This window comes from Dryobates pubescens, chromosome Z, assembly GCF_014839835.1.
Source record: "Dryobates pubescens isolate bDryPub1 chromosome Z, bDryPub1.pri, whole genome shotgun sequence".
Classification (NCBI taxonomy): Eukaryota; Metazoa; Chordata; class Aves; order Piciformes; family Picidae; genus Dryobates; species Dryobates pubescens.
This window is the reverse complement of record NC_071657.1, coordinates 3,728,547-3,752,325: the sequence shown is the minus strand read 5'-3', so window position 1 is coordinate 3,752,325 and position 23,779 is coordinate 3,728,547. Positions and strand designations below refer to the sequence as shown.

Here is a 23,779-nt window from a genome sequence, read left to right as displayed (position 1 = left end):
TTTAGGCTGGATGTTAGGAGGAAATTCTTCACAGAGAGAGATTGGCCATGGGAATGTGCTGCCCATGGAGGTGGTGGAGTCACCATCCCTGGAGGTGTTTAAGAGGAGACTGGATAGGGTGCTTGGTGCCATGGTTTAGTTGATTAGATGGTGTTGGGTGATAGGCTGGACTCAATGACCTGGAAGGTCTTTTTCCAGCCTGGTTAATTCTGTATTCTGTGCTCAAAAAAGGTAATGAATATCCAGAGAAGCAAAGGCAAGTCCCTGAACTGGAGGGACAATTCCAAGAGCCTAGATTTTCAGTTCGGGAGTCATTTTTGGCAGAGATGATGGGCACCAAGCTAGGGCTGGAGGAAAGGACAAGGGAAACCTTCCTGACACTATGTGGCAGGAGGCAAATATAACCTGTGGGAGAAAACAAATTTGGAATCTCTGGGGGAGGAAAAAAGCACAGTAGTCAGTCAGATGTCCTTAGTATCACAGAAGCCAACACCACATTTTTGACAGGACATGGAAAGCAGCCATTCTGTGGGCAATGTGGGCTAAACTGTCTCTGACCTACATGAACTCAATCTTTCAATTCCTATTAACTGGTCTGCACCTACACTGGGGTAAAACATGTGACTGCATCTTAATGATACTACTTGTTGCCCAACAGCATGACACAGATTCCTCAGCTACTCCCTAACTGCCCCAGCATGAGCTTAGAGAGTGCAGGAGCAAGCTCATACTTGCTTTGCTGGGATTTAATCTGAAACAGCTATTCCAGATTATGTTGTATTAAAGTTGCTGTTCTAAAGTGAAGGAAGAATTTCACCAAGATTGAACCTTGAATTGTCATGTTAAAGTCAGGTTCTGCCTTCCTCATGCAAACACACCCAAGAAGGCTCAAGCCCCCACGCAACACATTATCCTCCTCACACTGATTTCAGTGTGGTATCTGGAAAGGGTCACACAGATGTGACCTCAAGAGAAAGGAACCTAAGCCTCACCTGACTTTCCTTACAAGTATCTGTATGCTTTCACATCTCATCCATGGGCCAATTGGTTAAGTTTTAACTTATTTCCCCCCCCCAAAAAAGGACTTTTAAAAAGCACTTTTTAGCCAAGTGAAAACATGGGCTGCAAGCTGTCAAACTTACTGTGGCATCTTCGGAACAGGAAGCTATTACAAAGTCATTGAATGGGTTCCACTTGATGTCCAGAACGTTCCCTTTGTGCCCACATATTCTGGGATAGTGTGGGTCGAGCTTGCCTGTCTGGAAAAAAAGAGAAGGCACACAAATAGCACCAAACCTAAGGTGAGCCATGGAATTACAGGACATTTCCAAAGGAGAGCCAAGACCCCTCTTTTCTTTCTGCTTGTGGTCTTCCAAATGGCTCTCTGGCTGTTGAGAACAGGGGTGTGGGGGGATTGTTGTCCATTTTGCTCTGCAAAGAGGAGTCTTGATGGTAACACAAAAGGAAAGGAAATGAATGAAGTGCTCAGGACTTCCCAAGGGCATCTTTCTGTCAAGAGATCTGAAGTTAGGAGTCACAGTTTGGTTTAGACACCATAATGAAACTTGGAGGGGGAAGGGGAAGGGGAAAGGGAAGGGGAAGGGGAAGGGGAAGGGGAAGGGGAAGGGGAAAGGGAAGGGGAAGGGGAAGGGGAAGGGGAAGGGGAAGGGGAAGGGGAAGGGGAAGGGGAAGGGGAAGGGGAAGGGGAAGGGGAAGGGGAAGGGGAAGGGGAAGGGGAAGGGGAAGGGGAAGGGGGAAAAAGAACATGAAAGAAAAGGTGGAGGAGGAATAAAAGGGAAAAAACCAAACAAACCCCACAACAAAGCAAAACAAAGTCTCTCTCACAAGACATTATTATAAGCAGTGTGGGGGGGAAATCTGTGATCTTCCTCTTTCTCACCCTCATCAGCTAGCATTTATTTTAATTCTTTCGGGGGGGGGCGGGGGGGGAAGGGAAGTTTGTGGCAAATTACAAACACAGGTTTGCTCTCAAGAAGCTATCTTCTTGTCTCTGATGGTGTTCCAATCCAGCCACTCACCAGATTTAATTATCACTCAGGACACCCCCCCCCCCCCCCCCCCCCGCAAATGTATTTAAATAAATAAATAAATAATCACATTTTGGTGGCATTGTCACTGGTTAAAAACACAACAGAACAAAACAAAATAATAACAAAAAAAACCCACCAAAACCAGCAAAGCAAGCAACCAAAAAATGTTCCCTGTCACAAAGTGCTCTAAGAGATGTTGCCACGTGGTGGCTGTGTCGCACCAGGATAAATCCATACCACAGGCACTGCCTCTGCCAGGAACTCGCTGACGGTGGATTTGTTACGTTCTAGGCAGGGTGCTGGGCGTTTTATTAACATTGGGAACAGCAATTGCTCCTCCCTGACAGGAGCAGAAGTATGGGGAGCTCCAGGACCCGCTTTGGATCTGCCCAAGAGCAAAAATCAAGTCACTTAAGGAAAAAGACAAGCTAGTGATCACAGAATGGTCTGGGTTGGAAGGGACCTCTGAAGGTCATCCAGTCCAACCCCTCTGCAGTCAGCAGGGACATCCCCAGCTAGATCAGGTTGTCTAGAGCTATGCTGAGCCTCATCTTGAATATCTCCAGGGATGGGGCCCCAACCATCTCCCTGGGGAACCTGTTCCATTGTTCCAGCACCCTCATGGTGCAGAACTTCTTCCTAACATCCAGACTAAATCTGCTCTTCTCCAGCTTAAAGCCATTGCCCTTCATCCTGTCACTGCAGGAATTCATGAACAGTCTCTCTGCAGCCTTCTTGTGGCCCCCTTCAGGTACTATGAGGTCTCCCCAGAACCTCCTCTTCTCCAGGCTGAACACCCCCAGCTCCCTCAACCTGTCCTTGTAGCAGAGCTGTTCCAACCCCCTGATCATTTTCATGGCCTTCCTCTGGACCTGCTCCATCAGGGCCATGTCCTTCCTGTGTTGAGGGCTTCAGAGCTGGACACAGTACTCCAGGTGAGGTCTCAGCAGAGCAAAGCAAAGTGTCAGAATCACCTCTCTGGAACTGCTGGCAGCGCTGCTTTTGATGCAGTCCAGGCTGCCATTGGCCTTCTGCGCTGCAAGCTCACACTGCCTGCTCATGTCCAGCTTCTCATCCACCAGCACCCCCATGTCCTTTCCCTTTCTATCACCTCCTCCCCCAGCCTGTATTGATTGTGAGTATTGTTCTGACCTCACATTTATCACAGCTGGAAGATGTGTAAATCAAAATGAATGCATGTGGAAAGCAAACATTTCTGTCACTGTACAAACTGTACCTCTCCAGAAGTGGAGCAGAGCAGAGGGCAGAGCTGGCCCTAACCTGCCTTGTGTCTAGGATGTCACATTTTTCCCAGCCTTGAGAATCGGAGTGGTTTGGAATGCAGAGCAGAAGACGGTGTGTGGCTATTCTGGCTTCACTGGAAAGTTTGTCACATAGACTGGGACTAACCTGCTTTAAAATGAACAACCAGAGGGCTTTGAAATGTAAAAGTCTGTGCTTTTTTAGACTACAGCCTAAAACAATTCCCTTTTATAACAGCGACAATGCAAACTGACTTGGGAAGGCAGAGGAGAGATAAAAGGCCTTTAACAAGCAGCGTTCCCCCGCCCACGGTGTCCTTTTGTAGGCTTCAGGGCTTGGTTTCAAGCTGGCAACTCGATGGGCTGGGCAGCCAGCTCCGCAGGGATCCCTTCATCCCCATGGGAACTCTATCCCCTCCCAGAGCTGGCTACCTGTCTGCTTCCTACTCCTTTCAGGAGACTCCCTGGCTGCCCTGAGTCCGCTCTGCCTGCCTCATCCTGCAAGGCTTTCCTACGCCCACGTCCCCAGCAGGCTCGACTGGCCCTGGAAAAGGAGTCTTTGCCCTCCTGGCCAGCGCAGCGCTGAAGCCCTGCGACAGAGCAAGAACCACAACACACAAACTTCCAGGCTCCCCACAAGCATATGTAACGGGTAGGGCTGCTGGTCTGAGATGGGCATCTGCATGTGAAAGTGAAGCTCTTCATCTGCTCTTCAGTCTACAGATCAAAAGCTCTTCCAGTAACTAGATGTGCTGTCATTCGTGCTGCTGCAGGGAACTGACTTCCACAGTTGTTTGCAGAGCTTGAAAATAAGTCATTTTTAATTGCTAAACCCACAGGATGGTTTTAAAAGTATCCCAAATAGGAGTTTCTTGGTGAAAATCAGAGAATCACAGAGTCAGCCAGGTTGGAAGAGACCTCCAAGATCACCAAGTCCAACTGATCACCCAACCCTATCTAATCAAGTAGACCACAGCATCCAGTCTCTTCTTAAACACTTCCAGTGATGGTGACTCCACCACCTCCCTGGGTAGCCCATTCCAAGGGCAATCTCTCTTTCTGTGAAGAGCTTCTTTCTAAGATCAAGCCTAAACCTCCCCTGGTGCAGCTTGAGACTGTGTCCTCTTGTTCTGGTGCTGGATGCCTGGGAGAAGAGACCAACCCCCACCCGGTTACAACCTCCCTTCAGGTAGCTGTAGACTGCAAATCATTTGCAGTGGGACAGCTGCTAGGACTCTCTCAGGTTTGTACAGGGTATAGTACCATGAGGTGGGTCAAGCCCACCTCTCAGGTGCTCTTCAAAGGGCACTAACACAGCTTGTCATCACACCATGGCATAACACTCACATGTGGCATCAGGTAGGTAACTCCTGAGGGGTCATCACAGGTTTCATTTCACAGTCTTTGCCCCCAGACAGAGGAGAGTGGGGTGTGTGTCTAGGAGGTCTACACGGCTGCAGATGTCCTTCTTTTCACACCTGGTGCTGACACATTAAAAGACTGCAGACTACAAAGACTTGGACAGAAATATTTCCCTGTCTCTTGGGTCTTTGTTGTCATTGTGCTATCCCTTTGCTTTATGCTGCAAAAGAAGAGAGAGATGCAGTCTCAACCAAGTCTAGTCATCAGAGGAAGACAAGCCTTTGTCTTTCAAAGGAAGGGCCATGAAACTGCACTCTGACTTAAGATCCCTCCTTGGCTTGAGGTGCATGCACTTCCCCAGCACATCTGTGCCAGGCACTAATCCACAGTTAGGCCACACTATGGGCAAGCAGCACATCTCCCAGGTACAGCCACTTAGGCCATGTCTCCTTGGACTTGCAAAAGCATTCAGCCTGTCCTGGGCACCTGGCAGCCCCTGTTGCCACAGCCACTTCCCTCTCTGGTGAAAGGTGCTGCCACTCCACCCAGCTGGCCTCAATGGCATGTCTTGAGGATGGACTAACTGACAACACATCCTGCCACAGAAAACCATTCTCCAAGTGGTGATAAATATTCAGCTAATTCCTCTTCAGGTTAAATGCCTGCTGAGCAGAGGGTATCTAAGGCTAAGAGCTCTTTCCCTACATAACCTCTGCTGCCTCCAACCCTACCTCACCCTCAGGCTTATCAGAGAGGAAGAGTGTTGAGAGGAAGAAGACAAGAAGTGGTATTTATTCAAGAAGAGATGAGAAAGCTTGCTGTCCATGACTCAACCAGAGAGGAGCACGACAAACAAGCAAGGAGGCACAGTTAAGCAGAGCAAGGTTGAGGCTGCATTCAAGAACATCCTGAGGCAGGCAGCTTCTCTGGTAGCACACACACAGAGAATTAACTCACAAAAGCACTGGAGGGGCAAGAGCAGCTCTCCCAGCAGGTTGTTCATCCTCCCTGGAAAGTGTAGCCCTCCCTGTCCCAGCTACCATCTCCCAGGTTGGCTAAAGGTCATGTCCTGTCTCTTGGGCTTTTCCTCCATGCTGTGGCATGCTTAGGATGTGGCTGATGCCTGTGAGTCTAGTCAAAAGTAACTACAGATCAGCCACCCATCCTGAGAGGGCAATACTGTCTCCAGACCAGGCTGCCTTTGTTGCCCCACAGTTCAAGAACCCAGAGCACTGTCTACCATGGGGCATCACCACAGAAAGAGATGGCAGCCACAAATATCACCACCACGACCACAAACCCAAAGCTGCTGCATTTTACCACATGGAACCTGTTTGGAAGTGTATCACACCAAAACTAAAAAAAGTAATTGATATCACAGCCCACAGACTCATGGAATCCCTTTCTGTGGGTGGCAGAGGCTGCTCCCCTCCACCAGCACGGGTCAGGAGCTAGTATGCAGAGAAGAGCTAGATGGAGTGGAGTAGAGTAGAGTAGACTAGACTAGACTAGACTAGACTAGACTAGAATTAACCAGGTTGGAAGAGACCTTCAAGATCATCACATCCAACCCATCATCTGACACCATCTAATCAACCAAACCATGGCACCAAGCACCCTATCAAGTCTCCTCCTAAACACCCCCAATGATGGTGACTCCACCACCTCCCCAGGCAGCCCATTCCAATGGCCAGTCTCTCTTTCTGTGATGAACTTCTTCCTAACAGCCAGTCTAAACCTCCCCTGGCACAGCTTGAGACTGTGTCTTCTTGTTCTGGTGCTGGTTGCCTGGGAGAAGAGACCAACCCCCAGCTGGCTACAACCTCCCTTCAGGTAGTTGTAGACAGCAATATGGTCTCCTCTGAGCCTCCTCTTCTCCAGGCTAAGCAACCCCAGCTCCCTCAACCTCTCCTCATAGGGCTTGTGCTCCAAACCCCTCCCCAACTTTGTTGCCCTTCTCTCACCATGTACAGATCTTTTCCCCTGATCCACCACCAACAGCTCAACCCTCACACAACCTCCTGAACTACAGGACCTGCACCAGAACACAGCTTCTAAACCATCTCTCCTCCATAACTCTGTCCTGTTTCAAACCCCTCATTATGAGTTCAAGACTGGATGTCTTAACCATAGGAAAGAAAAGTCCTCCAGGGGATTAGACAGCCCAGGAATTGGACCCCAGAAAAATGTGACCTTTTGTCATTTCATCCCATCATTCCTCCATCTCCCCTATTCTAGCACAAGCTAATTCTGCCCTTTTCCTCTCTCAGGGAGGTATGGGTGGGGGGGCACTGAGGTGTGCCCTTGAGGCCTGGTTTGTGGAGGTAAGGGGGAGCAGGGTTTGGAAGGTTTTTGGCCTAACGAGGTTGTTGTAAGCCCAGGTCGAAGGACTGGGCTGAGGCTGAATATGAATTTGGGTGTTTTGTACTTGTGCAAATACCTGTGAAGAATGTTCCCATGCAACTTTCCAATTGTCTGTGTGGAGCATTTTTATTTTACTCCTTTGGGAAGGAGTAAAGAAAATTTCTCTCTGCTCCAAAACCAAGACCTCCCTTGGAGTACTGTGTACAGGTCTGGAGCCCTCAATACAAGGACCTGGAGCTGATGGAGGGAGTCCAGAGGAGGACACAAAAATGATCAGGGGGGTGGAGCAGCTCTGCTATGAGGACAAGCTGAGGGAGCTGGGGGTGTTCAGCCTGGAGAAGGCTCCAGGGAGACCTAATAGCAGCCTGCCAGTACCAGAAGGGGGCTACGAGAAGGATGGAGACAGACTGTTTACAAAGGCCTGCAGTGACAGGACAAGGGGCAGTGGCTTCAAACTAGAGAAGAGCAGATTTAGACTGGGTATCAGGAAGAAGTTCTTTACTATGAGGGTGGTGGAACACGGGAACAGGTTGCCCAGGGAGGTGGTTGAGGCCCCATCCCTGGAGATGCTCAAGGTGAGGCTGGACAAGGCCCTGGGCAGCCTGATCTAGTTGGGGATGTCCCTGCTGACTGCAGGGAGGTCAGACTGGATGACCTGTGGAGGTCCCTTCTGGCCTGGACCATTCTATGATTAATTCTTCCAAGCTCACCAGCATCTAGAGCAGTGAGCTCCACAGCTGAACTACAGAAGCATTTCACATCTGCTGCTAACAATCTGCTCCCTGGTCTCCAGGACCCCCTTCAGCACAACAAATGAAGAAGAATTGCTCCTTACACTTCTTCACTATCCTCCTCATAATTTTTTATACCTTTCTTATTTGTCTTTTTTTTTTCCCCCAGCCTTATTAAGACCTAACCTACAAAGTCTTTCTTCAAATGAAAGCAATTCCACATTTCCATTGATGTGCTTTAATTGTCCTTTTCTCTATCTTTGATCATGGGGCTACTTTTCTTTGATCATGGGGCAACTTTTGCAGCACCTGACCTGCTGGGTCCTGATGGGGTGCATTTATCTAGAAGGGGCAAGAGAGTCCTAGCACTAGAGTTGGCAGGGCGCATTAGGAGGGCTTTAAACTAGGTCTGAAGGGGGTGGGTGAAGACATCGGTCCCTCTGCAGAGGTAAGAGTAGGGCACAAGGTAGGGTCAATTGAGAGCTCAGGAGCCCAGCTGCAGTGCATGTACACCAATGCACGCAGCCTGGGCAATAAGCAAGATGAGCTGGAGGTCCTAATCCACCAGGGCAACTATGATATAGTTGCCATCTCAGAAACATGGTGGGACAACAGGCACGATTGGAGTGCTACACTGGGGGGCTACAGGCTCTTTAGGAGGGATAGGCGAGGGACAAGAGGAGGAGGGGTGGCTTTGTATATTAGGGAGACACTTTCTGCCTCAGAACTTGAGGTGGAAGATGAGGGAATTGAGAGCCTGTGGGTTAAAATCAGAGGGCAGCCCAACAAATCTGACATCCTGGTTGGAGTCTGTTATAGACCACCCAACCAGGATGAGGAGGCTGATGAATTATTCTACAAACAACTGGAGGCTGTCTCAAGATCATCAGATCTTGTCCTCGTGGGGGACTTCAACCTGCCGGATATCTGCTGGGGACTTAATTCAGCAGAGAGGAGGCAGTCCAGAAGATTCCTGGAGCGGATAGAGGATTGCTTCCTGACGCAGCTGTTAAGTGAGCCTACCAGGGGACAGGCTCTGCTTGACTTGCTGCTCTCCAATAGGGAAGGGCTGGTGGGAGATGTGACCGTGGGAGGCTGCCTAGGGTGCAGTGACCACGAGATAGTGAAGTTTTCAATATGCAGGGAGATAGGGAGGAGTACCAACAGAACCTTCACCTTGGACTGCAGGAGGGCAAACTTCAGCCTCTTTAAGAAACTTATTTGTAAAGTTCCCTGGGTACCAACCCTCATGAACCGAGGGGTCCAGGGGGGTTGGAGCTGCTTCAAACAGGAGCTCTTGAAGGCACAGGACCTGGCGGTTCCCATGTGCCGAAAGATGAGCCGGCGGGGAAGGCGACCGGCCTGGATGAGCAGGCAGCTCCTGAAGGATTTAAGGGAAAAAAAGAGGCTGTATCACCTTTGGAAGGAGGGGAAGGCTTCTCCAGGTATGTTCAAGGAAGTGGTTAGATTGTGTAGGAATAAAATTAGAGAGGCAAAGGCCCAGTTGGAACTGAAGCTGGCCACCTCTGTCAAAGACAGTAAAAAGCAATTTTACAAATATATCAACGCTAAAAAGAAGGGCAAGAAGAACCTGCACTCCTTACTGGACCTGGAGGGGAACACGGTGACCGAAGAAGAGGGAAAGGCTGAGGTCCTGAACGCCTTCTTTGCCTCCATGTTTAACAGCAAGGCAGTTCAGGACAAGTGGCCTCCTGAGCTGGGTAATAGGGTCGGGGAGCAGTGTAATGCCCCAGAAATCCATGAGGAATTCGTTCAGGACCTGCTGAGCCACTTGGACACCCATAAGTCCATGGGACCGGATGGGATCCATCCTAGGGTGCTGAGAGAGCTGGCAGATGAGCTGGCCAAGCCGCTCTCCATCATTTTCCTCCAGTCCTGGCTCACTGGAGAGGTCCCAGGTGACTGGAAACTGGCCAATGTGGTCCCCATCCACAAGAAGGGACGGATGGAGGAACCTGGAAACTCCAGGCCAGTCAGCCTGACCTCAGTGCCAGGGAAAGTGATGGAGCAGATTATCCTGGCGGCAATAACTGCGCACCTGAAGGATGGCCAAGGGCTCAGGTCCAGCCAGCATGGATTTAGGAAGGGCAGGTCCTGCCTCTCCAACCTGATCTCCTTCTATGATCAGGTGCCCCGTCTGGTGGACGTGGGGAGGCTGTGGATGTAGTCTACCTGGACTTCAGCAAGGCCTTTGACACCGTCCCCCACGGCAAACCTCTGGCTAAGCTGTCAGCTCGTGGCTTGGACAGCAGCACTCTGTGCTGGGTTAGGAACTGGCTGGAGGGCCGAGCCCAGAGAGTGGTGGTGAATGGTGCCACATCCGGCTGGCAGCCAGTCACCAGTGGCGTCCCCCAGGGATCAGTGCTGGGCCCCATCCTCTTTAACATCTTCATTGATGATCTGGATGAGGGGGTTGAGTCAGTCATCAGCAAGTTTGCAGATGACACCAAGTTGGGAACAGATGTTAGTCAGTTAGAGGGTAGAAAGGCTCTGCAGAGGGACCTCGACCGACTGGACAGATGGGCAGTGTCCAACGGGATGGCATTTAACAAGTCCAAGTGCCGGGTGCTGCACTTTGGCCACGGCAACCCCATGCAGAGCTACAGGCTGGGGTCAGAGTGGCTGGAGAGCTGCCAAACAGAGAGGGACCTGGGGGTGCTGATTGACAGCCGCCTAAACATGAGCCAGCAGTGTGCCCAGGTGGCCAAGAAGGCCAATGGCATCCTGGCCTGTATTAGGAATAGTGTGGCCAGCAGGAGCAGGGAGGTCATTGTGCCCCTGTACTCTGCACTGGTTAGGCCACACCTTGAGTACTGTGTCCAGTTCTGGGCCCCTCAGTTTAGGAAGGACATTGAGACACTTGAACGTGTCCAGAGAAGGGCAACAAGGCTGGGGAGAGGCCTTGAGCACAGCCCTGTGAGGAGAGGCTGAGGGAGCTGGGATTGTTTAGCCTGGAGAGGAGAAGGATCAGATGTGACCTCATTGCCCTCTACAACTACCTGAAAGGTGGTTGTAGACAGGAGGGGGTTGGTCTCTTCTCCCAGGCAACCAGCACCAGAACAAGGGGACACAGCCTCAAGCTGTGCCAGGGGAGGTTTAGACTCGAGGTGAGGAGAAAGTTCTTCACTGAGCGAGTCGTTCGTCATTGGGATGTGCTGCCCAGGGAGGTGGTGGAGTCACTGTCCCTGGAGGTGTTCAAGGGGAGATTGGACGTGGCACTTGGTGCCATGGTCTGGTTGTGAGGTCTGTTGGAACAGGTTGGACTTGATGATCCTTGGGGTCTCTTCCAACCTTAGTTACTGTGTGATACTGTGATATCTTCTACTTCTACCATGCCTTTGACTTCTTCTAGCAGCATTTCAGGTGGAGTATCTGTGCAGGTGTTAACAATGGAATAATTGCTACTGAAGGCTAGCCAAGCTGAGAAGAGGTGAGAAAGCAGAGGAATTCATAGCAAGCAATGCAAGTGCCTTCAGCTGTTTTTGACAACACTTTTTGAGAGCTAGGTCCCACCCTCTGTCCCACAGTCACCAGCTGCCTGCTTGGAGATGCAGCTCTCTGATAAGGACATGTTCTTCAGCCTCAGAGGCTCATGGTGGAGAGGGCAGCAGTGACTCAGTCCAGAAAAACAGGGCAGTGGTTAATTTTAGAAGGACCATCTCTGAGCAGCACCAGTGGTGAGGGAGATGAATAAACAAAGTGTAGAAGGGGCAGGAACTGCACTAGGTTCTTCAAGCACAGCCAGTTCACTTTCATGCTTGGCAAATATGTATTGGAAAAGTGGCACTGCAATAACACCATCAATTAACTTTTAATTAAAGGCTGAACTTTTGCCTTTCATCTGTTCTGCCCTGATTCCAGAGAGCTCATAATCTCATGCTGGAGTTAATCCACTTTCGTGCATGCCTAATTTTCCTGAAGCAATAAACAGCAGACAGAGAGCTTCTCCCTCTCATCAGATCCCTAAGTCAACAAAACCCACAAACATGGGATTTGCTTCTGAAAGGGAAGCTTCTCCAGCATCAGTGCTTGAAGCTTAAGTGCTCCAATGCTTGGTAATCACTTCTCCATTCTTTCACCAAGGAGAAGATAGAGAAAACCACCATTTTCTCCTTTGGTCACAGCTGAAGAGATGCCACTAAAGCACCTTTCAGTTTCTGCTCTCTGTATCTACCAGGTGTTTTTTTCATTCCAAACTTCTCCTAGGAGGCAAACATCTCACAGCACAGATCCTGCTGATTACAACAGAACTCCAAATGAGAGATGCAATCATAGAATCATAGAACAGGGACTTCCAAATGTCATCTAGTCCAACCCCCCTCCAGTGAGCAGGATCATCCTCCACTAGATCAGGTTGCTCAGAGCCCTGTTGAGCCTCACCTTGAACAGCTCCAGGGGTGGAGCCTCAACTGCCTCTCTGGGTGACTTGTTTCCAGTATTCCACCACCCTCACAGCAGAGAACTTGCTCCTAACATCCAATCTACTCTTCTCTAATTGCCCCTTGTCCTACCACCCCAGGCCTCTGTAAACAGTCCCTCTGCAGCCTTCCTGTAGGCTCCCTTCAGGTACTGGAAGGCTGCTATTAGGTCTCCCTGGAGACTCCTCTTCTCCAGGCTGAATAACCCCAGCTCCCTCAGCCTGTACTTGTCACAGAGGTGCTCCAGCCCCCTGACTGTCTTTGTAGCCCTCCTCTGGACCTGCTTCACCAGCTCCATGTCCTTTCCTGTGTGGAGGGCTCCAGACCCAGACACAATACTCTGGGTGAGGTCTTACCAGAGCAGAGGAAAGCATTAAAAAACTGCAAGCAGCAGCGGAAGACAACCCCAAAACAGTTAAAAACTGAGTAGATGTGGCACACTGGGACATGGTCTAGTGGTCACGGAGGTGTTAGGTAGAAAGTTGGACATGTTGATCTTAGAGGTCTTTTCCAGCTGTAATTGATTGTATGACTCTACTCTGTGATTCTACATGTAAGTACACATATCCCAGGGATCACCTGCTAGGGAACCTAGGGTCACCTCCATCATCCTGCAACTCAGGCAACAGCATTAGCTGAATATCCTCTGTGTGATCTAGAAAGCCCCTGGCTGGATAACTACTGTGTGATCTACGAAGCCCCTGGCTGGATAACCTGTGTGTGATCTAGGAAGCCCCTGGCTGGATAACTTCTGTGTGATCTAGGAAGCCCCTGGCTGGATAACCTGTGTGTGATCTAGGAAGCCCCTAGCTGAACATCTCTGTGTGATCTAGAAAGCCCCTAGCTGAACATCCTCTGTGTGATCTAGGAAGCCCCTGGCTGGATATCCTCTGTGTGATCCAGGAAGCCCCTGGCTGGATATCCTCTGTGTGATCAAGAAAGAGCTGATGAAGGCTCAGGAGCAGGCTGTGCCAATGTGCCGGAAGAGGAGCCGCTGGGGCAGATGGCCAGCCTGGCTGTGTAATGAACTTTTAATTGAACTAAGGGAAAAAAAGAGGGTGTATAATCTTTGGAAGAAAGGTGAGGCAACCCATGGAATGTTTAAAGAGGTTGCTAGGGCATGTAGGAGGAAAATTAGGGAGGCAAAAGCATATTTGGAACTTAAACTGGCCTCTGATGTGAAGGACAACAAAAAGTCCTTCTATAAATATATTAATAGCAAGAGGAAGGGCAGGGACAACCTCCACTCCTTGGTTGACATGGAGGGAAATATTGTATCAGAGGATGAGGAAAAGGCAGAGGTACTTAACACCTTCTTTACCTCAGTTTTTACTAGCTGGAAAGAACGTCTACCAGACAGCTGGCCTGCAGAGCTGGCAGAGGGAGCCAGGGAGCTGCATGGTTTCCCTGTGTTCCATGAGCAAGTGATAGGAGCTCTCCTCAGCAGCTTGGACCCCCACAAGTCCATGGGACCAGATGGGATCCATCCTAGGGTGCTGAGAGAGCTGGCAGATGAGCTGGCCAAGCCACTCTCCATTATTTTTCATCAGTCCTGGCTCACTGGAGAGATCCCAGATGACTGGAAGCTGGCCAACGTGGTACCCATCCACAAGAAGGGCCGGTTGGATGAGCCAGGGAATTACAGGCCTGTCAGCCTGACCTCAGTGCCAGGAAAGATTATGGAGCAGGTCATCCTGAGTGCAATCACGCAACACTTAGAGGATGGCCAAGGGATCAGGCCCAGCCAGCATGGGTTTAGGAAGGGCAGGTCCTGCCTGACCAACCTGATCTCCTTCTATGATCAGGTGACCCGCCTGGTGGATGTGGGGAGGCCTGTGGATGTAGTCTACCTGGACCTCAGCAAGGCCTTTGACACCGTTCCCCATAGCAAACTCCTGGCCAAGCTGTCAGCCCATGGCTTGGATGGGAGCACACTGAGATGGGTTAGGAACTGGCTGGAGGGCCGAGCCCAGAGAGTGGTAGTGAATGGTGCCACATCCAGCTGGCAGCCAGGCACCAGTGGTGTGCCCCAGGGATCAGTACTGGGCCCCTTGCTCTTTAACATCTTTATTGATGATCTGGACGAGGGCATCGAGTCCATCATCAGTAAATTTGCTGATGACACCAAGCTGGGGGCAGGAGTTGATCTGCTGGAGGGTAGAGAGGCTCTGCAGAGGGACCTCGACAGGCTGGGCAGATGGGCAGAGGCCAAGGGCAGGAGATTGAACACATCCAAGTGCCGGGTTCTGCACATTGGCCACAGCAACCCCATGCAGAGCTACAGGCTGGGGTCAGAGTGGCTGGAGAGCAGTCAGGCTGAGAGGGACCTGGGGGTGCTGGTCGACGGTAGACTGAACATGAGCCTGCAGTGTGCCCAGGCAGCTAAGAGGGCCAATGGCATCCTGGCCTGCATCAGGAACAGTGTGGCCAGCAGGAGCAGGGAGGTCATTCTGCCCCTGTACACTGCACTGGTTAGGCCGCACCTCGAGTACTGTGTCCAGTTCTGGGCCCCTCAGTTTAGGAAGGATGTTGACTTGCTGGAACGAGTCCAGAGAAGAGCAACAAAGTTGGTGAGGGGTTTGGAACATAAGCCCTACGAGGAGAGGCTGAGGGAGCTGGGGTTGCTTAGCCTGGAGAAGAGGAGACTCAGGGGTGACCTTATTACTCTCTACAACTACCTGAAGGGAGGTTGTAGACAGACGGATGTTGGTCTCTTCTCCCAGGCAAGCAGTACCAGAACAAGAGGACACAGTCTCAGGCTGCGCCAGGGGAGATACAGGCTGGATGTTAGAAAAAAGTTCTATACAGAAAGAGTGATTGCACATTGGAATGGGCTGCCTGGGGAGGTGGTGGAGTCGCCATCGCTGGAGGTTTTTAGGAGAAGACTTGACGGGGTGCTTGGTGCCGTGGGTTAGCTGCTTGGGCGGAGTTGGATTGGTTGATGGGTTGGACGCGATGATCTTGAAGGTCTCTTCCAACCTGGTTTATTCTATGTATTCTATGTATTCTATGTATCCAGGAAGCCCCTGGCTGGATATCCTCTGTGTGATCCAGGAAGCCCCTGGCTGGATATCCTCTGTGTGATCCAGGAAGCCCCTGGCTGGATATCCTCTGTGTGATCCAGGAAGCCCCTGGCTGGATATCCTCTGTGTGATCCAGGAAGCCCCTGGCTGGATATCCTCTGTGTGATCTAGGAAGCCCTCGGCTGGATAAGCTGTGTGTGATCTAGGAAGCCCCCGACTGGATAAGCTGTGTGTGATCTAGGAAGCCCCCGACTGGATAAGCTGTGTGTGATCTAGGAAGCCCCCAGCGGAACATCCTCTGTGTGATCTAGGAAGCCCCTGGCTGGATATCCTCTGTGTGATCTAGGAAGCCCCCAGTGGAACATCCTCTGTGTGATCTAGGAAGCCCCTGGCTGGATATCCTCTGTGTGATCTAGGAAGCCCCCAGCTGAACATCCTCTGTGTGATCTAGGAAGCCCCCAGCTGAACATCCTCTGTGTGATCTAGGAAGCCTCTGGCTGGATAAGCTGTGTGTGATCTAGGTAGCCCCTGGCTGGATATCCTCTGTGTGATCTAGGAAGCCCTCAGCTGAACATCCTCTGTGTGATCTAGGAAGCCCCTGGCTGGATAACCTCTGTGTGATCCAGGAAGTCCATAGCTGAACATCTCTGTGTGATCTAGAAAGCCCCTAGCTGAACACCCTCTGTGTGATCTAGGAAGCCCCTAGCTGAACATCCTCCGTGTGATCTAGGAAGCTCAGCTCTCACAGGATCACCAGTTGTTAGGGCTTGGAAGGGGTCTCTAGAGATCATCAAGTTGACCCCCCGTGCCAGAGCAGGACCATAGAATCTAGCACAGGTCACACGGGAATGCACCCAGACAGCACTCAAAAGTCTCCAGAGAGGGAGACTGCACAAGCTGTTCCAAGTGCTCCATGACCCTTAGAGTAAAGAAGTTCTTCCTCATGTCAAGGAGTCTCTTGCAGCCTCTCCAGGCGCTCGTGAAGGGCTTCTGGCACCGGCGGAGCTCACCTGGTGTATGGGAATGACGAGGAAGGCCCCTCCCCCCGAGCACTCGGTCACCACCGCAATGAAGTAGAGGTTGACAGCACAGAAGTGGTTGTCCTGGACGTTGCGGGTGATGGGGATGCAGTCGTAGCACTTCTCCTTGCTGGCAGCCTTGCCGTACACGTGGCGGAACTTGGAGCTGCGGTACTGCGGGTGCCACGACATCTGCGAGGGGAGAGAGACACAGCGCCCCCTGACGTAAGGGCCAGCCCTTCCAGCAAGGCTTCCAGACCCACCCCACTCCCTCCCTCCCTTCAGCACAGGCTCCCCCCTCACCACTTGTGCTGCTCACCCTGCCTACCCTCAGACAGCAAGAGGCAGACGCCCTGTTTCTCTGCAGGTTTGCACATCTCCGGCCTTTTTGGGGCCCCCTCGCTGCAAGAAGGACTTGGAGTTGCCAGAGCATGTCCAAAGAACACCAACTGTGATGGTCTACAGCACAAACCTTGTGAGGAGCAGCTGAGGGACTGGGGTTGTTTAGCCCACTCAAAAAAAGAGGCTCAGGGGAGACCTTCTCACTCTCTACAACTCCCTCAAAGGAGGTTGTAGAGAGGTAGGGGTCAGTCCCTTCTCCCACATAACAAGCAACAGGATGTTGCTTGGATGTCAGGATGGACTGGATGTTAGAACAGTTTCTTCACTAGAGGAGTGGTTAAGCATTGGAGCAGGCTGCCCAGGGAAGTGGTGGAATCGCCATCACTGGAGGTGTACAAAAGGTGTGCAGATGTAGCACTTCAGGACAGAGTTTAGTGGTGGGGACTCCATGATCTTCAAGGTCTTTTCCAACCTGAATGATTCTACAGTTCTTTGATTGTATGACCTGTCTCTGTTCCCTTTGCACATCTCTGATGAAGAAAGGAGAGTGCAGGGGAGAAAAGAAGGTGCTCTCCATCACCAGCCAGCTGGGCTGTGCATGAACCAGCAGTCCCTGTCACTGGGGCAGGACCACAAGTTTCAGAGGAGATGAATCCTGGTAACTGAGCTCAGGAAGCATGAAAGATCATAGAATCATAGCATCAATAAGGTTGGAAGAGACCTCAAAGATCATCAAGTCCCACCTGTCACCCAACACCTCATGACTACTAAACCATGGCACCAAGTGCCATGTCAAATCCCCTCTTAAACACCTCCAGGGATGGTGACTCCACCACCTCATACAACATCTTGGGTGAGAAAAACCAGAAAGATGGTGAGTGAACAAGCCAGTCTAGATGCATGCTTTGTTTAGCCCTCAGGTGGTTTAGGACCAAAAACATCTTTTTTTTCCCCACTGACAAGGATGCTCTACATGTCTGTTTTATACCTGCACCACAGCCCTCTGACAGACAGCATTTTAGATGCTGAAGGCAAGAATCCCATCCCACAGACAGCAGTGGAGCTTCATGGAACTGATGCAACTAATTCCAAACAGGAAACCATTTGAATTTCTGCCAGTGCTGGGCAGAAAACACAATTAGAAAATGCAAACCATTAACTCCTGCTCTTAACCACAAGGCCTAGACAGTAAAAGGCACATGGTGGGAATGGTGAGAAGATCTTACTGCCCCAAGGAAAAGAAACACAGATCAGGCAAGAAGGTTATGGTGAAGGAGAGTCCCACACAGCCATCTGGCAGTATGGGCAAAGACAGGGAGTAAAAACTGGCTCAATTTTGCCCCATATACCAATATGGGGGTGAATGGTATTATCAGTGATGGTGGATAAACACACACCCCCACTTTGAGAGGTGAACCCAAGCAAGCAGCTTTGGAACAGCAAAACTTAGACCACTCCACTCATGTGGGTGAGCATTTAAAGGGAAGCATGCACTCAGTGTCAGAAAGCCAAGTGCATCATCACCTGACAAGCAGGGGCCTAAGCAGTCCTGAACCAAAGTGTCCTTGCTGTTGGCATGGTATTGATGATCTGGATGAGGGTATTGAGTCAGTCATCAGTAAGTTTGCAGATGACACCAAGTTGGGGGCAGGAGTTGATCTGTTAGAGGGTAGGAGAGCTCTGCAGAGGGACCTTGACAGGCTGGACACATGGGCAGAGTCCAACAGGATGGCATCCAACAAGTCCAAGTGCCAGGTGCTGCACACTGGCCACAACAACCCCATGCAGAGCTATAGGCTGGGGTCAGAGTGGCTGGAGAGCAGCCAAACAGAAAGGGACCTGGGGGGACTGGTTGACAGCTGGCTGAACATGAGCCAGCAGTGTGCCCAGGCAGCCACAAAGGCCAATGGCATCCTGGCCTGCACTAGGAATAGTGTGGCCAGCAGGAGCAGGGAAGTCATTTTGCCCCTGTACTCTGCATTGGTTAGGTCACACCTTGAGTGCTGTGTCCAGTTCTGGGCCCCTCAGTTTAAGAAGGACATTGAGACACTTGAGTGTGTCCAGAGAAGGGCAACAAGGCTGGGGAGAGGCCTTGAGCACAGCCCTGTGTGGAGAGGCTGAGAGAGCTGGGATTGTTTAGCCTGGAGAAGAGGAGGTTCAGGGGAGACCTCATTGCTCTCTACAACTACCTGAAGGGAGGCTGCAGCCAGGAGGGGGTTGGTCTCTTCTCCCAGGCAACCAGCACCAGAACAAGAGGACACAATCTCAAGCTGTGCCAGGGGAAGTTTAGGCTGGAGGTGAGGAGAAAGTTCTTCACTGAGAGAGTTGTTAGCCATTGGAATGTGCTGCCCAGGGAGGTGGTGGAGTCCCCATCCCTGGAGGTGTTCAAGAGGGGACTGGATGTGGCACTTGGTGCCATGGTTTAGTAGTCATGAGGTCTTGGGTGACAGGTTGGACTTGATGATCTTTGAGGTCTCATCCAACCTTATTGATTCTACGATTTTATTAAGCCTCCTGGGATGACTATTAAATGCTAGGCAACTCTATTGCTTGGTCCTGGGCAGTCCAACTGGAGCTTTACCAGCACCTGTGAACATAAAGATCCACAGAGCTGACATTCCCACGTCACACTTGAAGATCTGGGCTGTGAGCAATGCTAGGACACAAGCCCTGTCCTATTCCCTGCCTCTTCCCAATCCACTGGCACAGGTCAAAGCCAGACCCACCTTGGACAAACATACAAGCCTGTAAAAACATCAGTTCTGGCAGATCACCATTTGCTTCTGCTGATCACTTATGCCTTGGCATGTTTTCCCTCTGTTACCCCTCCATCTGTCCACTTTACTAGCTGATTACATTTCCTGTGCAGAAAACTTCAGGTGCAAGGCGATCTCTGTCACAGTGAAGGGTTCCCATCACAAACAGAAAAACTACCAAAAAATGCAAGTTCTTGAAAAAAAAAAAAGCAGCAATCCTGGGAAGCTAACCTTGGAAGAAGGTAGAAAGCAAATTGAAGGCAACCTTGGAAGAGGCAGAAAGCAAATTGAGGTTAAACAGCCCCAGAGGTGCAGCCTTTTCAAACAACTTCACACTCTTCACAGCTTCAGAAGTTAGGGTTTACTCAGACTGGAGGAGAAAAACAATCACTGTGTGGTCTGGATGCAGCAGTTCCTCCTTACAGCAGGAATATTATCTTTCCAAAAGAGAATTAATTGTCTGGCTCCAAGGAAATTCTAGCTAAGCTGCTCTGGAGGTGGGGCATCGTGTTGTTGCCAGGAGGTTCAAGGTGCCTCTGCAGTAGAGGGTCACCAAACACACAAGAGATATTAATTACTGCGATACCATTCCTAAAGAGAGCAAGAACACAGAGCAAGAGCATAGTTATCATAGAATGGCTTGAGCTGGAAAGTACCTTAAAGGTCATCCAGTTCCAACCACACTGTCATGGGCAGGGACACCTCCCACCAGCTCAGGTGCTCAAAGCCTCATCCAGCCTGGTCTTAAACATTTCCAGTGGTGAGGCATCCACAAACATCCCTGAGCAACCTGTTCCAGTGTTCCACCACCCCCAGAGTAAAGAACTTCTTTCAATGTCCAATGTTCCCACACTAGGGAATCATGCTGCCAACCAGAGGGACCTCAACAAGATGGAGAAATAGGCCCACAGGAGCTTCATGAAGCTCAACAAGGCAGAAAGCCAAGTCATGTACCTAGGGAGGAATAACTCCATTCAAAACTGTCTGGAAAGCAGCTTTGCAGAAAACAACCTGTGGGGTCCAAGAGGACAACAATCTGGCCACGAGCTGGCAGCAAAGTGCCCTTGGACAACAAGCTGCCCACAAGCTGCCAGGCATGTGCTCTTGGAGCAGAAAAAGCTGGTGGCCCCCTGGGCCTGCATTAGGAGGAGTGTTGCCAGCAGGTTGAGGGAGGTGATCCTTCCTGCTTTGCATGGGTGAGACACAGCTGGAACGCTGGGCTCTGCCCTGGGCTCCCCAGTACAGGAGGGACAAGGTTACACTGATCTAGACAAGGGGCAGGAAGATGATGATGGGACTGTGAGAATGACTTGCACTGGCAGCAAGTTTGCTGGTGGCACCAAGCTGGGTGGAGAGACTGACAGACCAGAAGGTTGTGCTACCATTCCAGTGAGGCTTGGACAGGCTGGAGAGCTGGGCAGGGAGAAATGAACAAAATTCAACAAGGGCAAAGGGAGAGTCTTGCACCTGGGAAAGAACAACCCCATGGAGCAGGGTAGGTTGGGGACTGACCTGCTGGAGAGCAGTGAAGGGGAAAAGGGACCTGGGGGTCCTGGTGGATGGGAGGTTGACCATGAGCCAGCAATGTGCTCTTGTGGCCAAAAAGGCCAATGCCATCCTGGGGTGGATTAGGAGGGCTGTGGAAAGTAGGTCAAGAGAGGTTCTCCTCCCCGTTTACTCTGCCCTGGTGAGGCCACATCTGGAATATTGTGTCCAGTTCTGGGCCCCTTAGTTCAGGAAGGACCTCAGAGAGCTGTTTGAGAGAGTCCAGCACAGAGCCACGAGGATGATGAAGGGAGTGGAACATCTTCCATAGGAGGACTGAGGGAGCTGAGGGCTCTCTGGCTTGGAGAAGAGGAGACTGAGAGGTGACCTCATTCATGTTTATAAAGATGTAAAGAGTGAGTGCCAAGGGGATGGAGCCAGGCTCTGCTGGGTGATGCCCAAGGACTGCACAAGAGGCAATGGTGGAAGTTGAGGCATAGGAAGTTCCATGGGAACAGAAGGAAGAATTATTTCCTTGTGAGGGTGACAGAACACTGGAGCAGGCTGCCCAGGGTAGGTGTGGAGTCTCCCTCTCTGGAGATGAATTCAAGACCTGCCTGGATGTGTTCCTGTGTGACCTGCTCTAGGTGATCCTGCTCTGGCAGGGGGGTTGGACTGGATGTGCTTTCAAGGTCTCTTCCAAACCCTCACATCCTGTGATTCCATAATCAGTCACATGGAAAGAGGTTGAGAGCACTGTGACTGTTGACATGGACAAGAGCAGGCTCTTGAGTATTTTATCAATATCCACAAATACCTCAGGAGAAGGAGTAAGAAGACACAGTCACACTCTCCTCAGTGATGCCCAGCAACAGGACAAGAAGCAATGGGCACAAACTGAAATAGAGAAAACTCCATCTGAATACACGGAAACACTGGACATGAGCCTGCAGTGTGACCTTGCAGCCCAGACGGCCAATGACAGTCTGGGCTGCATCAAAAGCAGCATTGCCAGCAGACAGAGGAAGGTGATTCTACCACTTTGCTCTGCTCTGGTGGGAGGACATTGAGAGTCTTGAATGTGTCCAGAGAAGGGCAACAAAGCTGGGGAGGAGTCTGGAACACAAGCCCTATGAGGAGAGGCTGAGGGAGCTGGGGTTGCTTAGCCTGGAGAAGAGGAAGCTCAGGGGAGACCTTCTTGCTCTCTACAACTGCCTGAAGGGAGGTTGTAGCCAGGTGGAGTTTGGTCTCTTCTCCCAGGCAACCAGCACCAGAACAAGAGGACACAGTTAGGAAGAAGTTCTTCCCAGAAAGAGAGATTGGCCACTGGAATGTGCTGCCCAGGGAGGTGGGGGAATCACCATCACTGGAGGTGTTTAGGAAGAGACTGGATGAGGCACTTAGTGCCATGGTTTAGTTGATTAGATGGTGCTGGATGATAGGTTGGACTCCATGATCTCGAAGGTCTCTTCCAACCTGGTTAATTCTATTCTATTCTAAAACAGATGATTTGGATATAGCTACTGCAAAACAATCCATTTTGTGATGGCACCATGCTGCAAGCCAATCTGCTGAGCAGTGGCCATCATCCCTGCCTTTAACAGGTCAGAGTGGCTCTTCTTAAATGTTATCACTGTTCAGGGTCACCACTAAGAGCGGGCTGATGGTAGACAGCCCGAGTCGCACATTCAGTTTGTTTGATGAAGCAAACAAGTAGGCTCCTGAGATTAAGCTCAGCAACTCCCTGGAGCTGCAAAAAGGACCTGTAGAGGGAAGAGGCCATCCCACCCAGAGCTGAAGATGACAGTGAGCAAAACTGTGGGATCACCAGAAGCAGCAGAGGTCACACCACATCGTGGAACAAGAAGAAAATCAAGGTGCAAATGCATTCAAAGCACACAAAACAGCTCCTGGAGAAACATACAGGAGCTGAGCGAGCCCAGAGGGTGTAAGAAACTTCTCCTCTAGGTTAAGCCACCTGGAGTTCCTTCAGGGAAGATGTCCAAGGTCTCTGGCTCCAGAAACACTTTCAGAAGGCTAATTAGGCAAGAAACCACCTCACTGTCTGTAGAGGGCTGGGCTCTCCATGTCCAGAACTCCCCCAAGACCATCCCAATGCCTGGCTCCAGACACAACCTGAGCCCCTTTTTCCCTCGTTGTGCACAGCACAGCTGGGGGCCTGGCAGCACCCAGCATGCATCCACCTAACATGCATCCATCGAGGCACAACTCCTTGGCCCTGACCCCAACACATGTTAGAATGGAATAGAATGGAATAGAATAGAATAGAATAGAATAGAATAGAATAGAATAGAATAGAATAGAATAGAATAGACCAGACCAGACCAGACCAGACCAGACCAGGTTGGAAAAGACCTTCCAGATCATCAAGTCCAACCTATCACCCAACACCATCTAATCAACTAAACCATGGCACCAAGCACCCCATCAAGTCTCCTCCTAAACACTTCCAGTGATGGTGACTCCACCACCTCCCTGGGCAGCACATTCCAATGGCCAATCACTCTCTCCATGAAGAACTTCTTCCTAACATCCAGCCTAAACCTTCCCTGGTGCAACTTGAGACTGTGTCCTCTTGTTCGAGATCATCAAGTCCAACCTATCATCCAACACCATCTGATCAAATAAACCATGGCACCAAGTGCCTCATCCACTCTCTTTTTAAACACTTTCAGAGATGGTGACTTCACCACTTCCCTGGACAGCACATTCCAATGGCCAGTCTCTCTTTCTGGGAAGAATTTCTTCCTAACATCCAGCCTAAACCTCCCCTGGCACAGCTTGAGACTGTGTCCTCTTGTTCTGGTGCTGGTTGCCTGGGAGAAGAGACCAAACTCCACCTGGCTACAACCTCCCTTCAGGTAGTTGTAGACAGCAAGAAGGTCTCCCCTGAGCTTCCTCTTCTCCAGGCTAAGCAACCCCAG

General features: G+C 50.8%; 1 protein-coding gene across 1 annotated transcript in view; it reads right to left on the bottom strand.

Moving 5' to 3' along the window:
* The window catches only part of CORO2A (coronin 2A), a 73,832-nt gene that overhangs the window by 16,126 nt on the left and 33,927 nt on the right, over nucleotides 1-23,779 (bottom strand). Inside the window, exons 2-3 of the mRNA XM_054178734.1 lie at nucleotides 16,243-16,443; nucleotides 1,143-1,259 (exon numbers count right to left, since the gene is read on the bottom strand). Of these exons, the coding sequence (XP_054034709.1) occupies nucleotides 1,143-1,259; nucleotides 16,243-16,443 (318 nt within the window). The remainder of the gene's footprint in view (nucleotides 1-1,142; nucleotides 1,260-16,242; nucleotides 16,444-23,779) is intronic.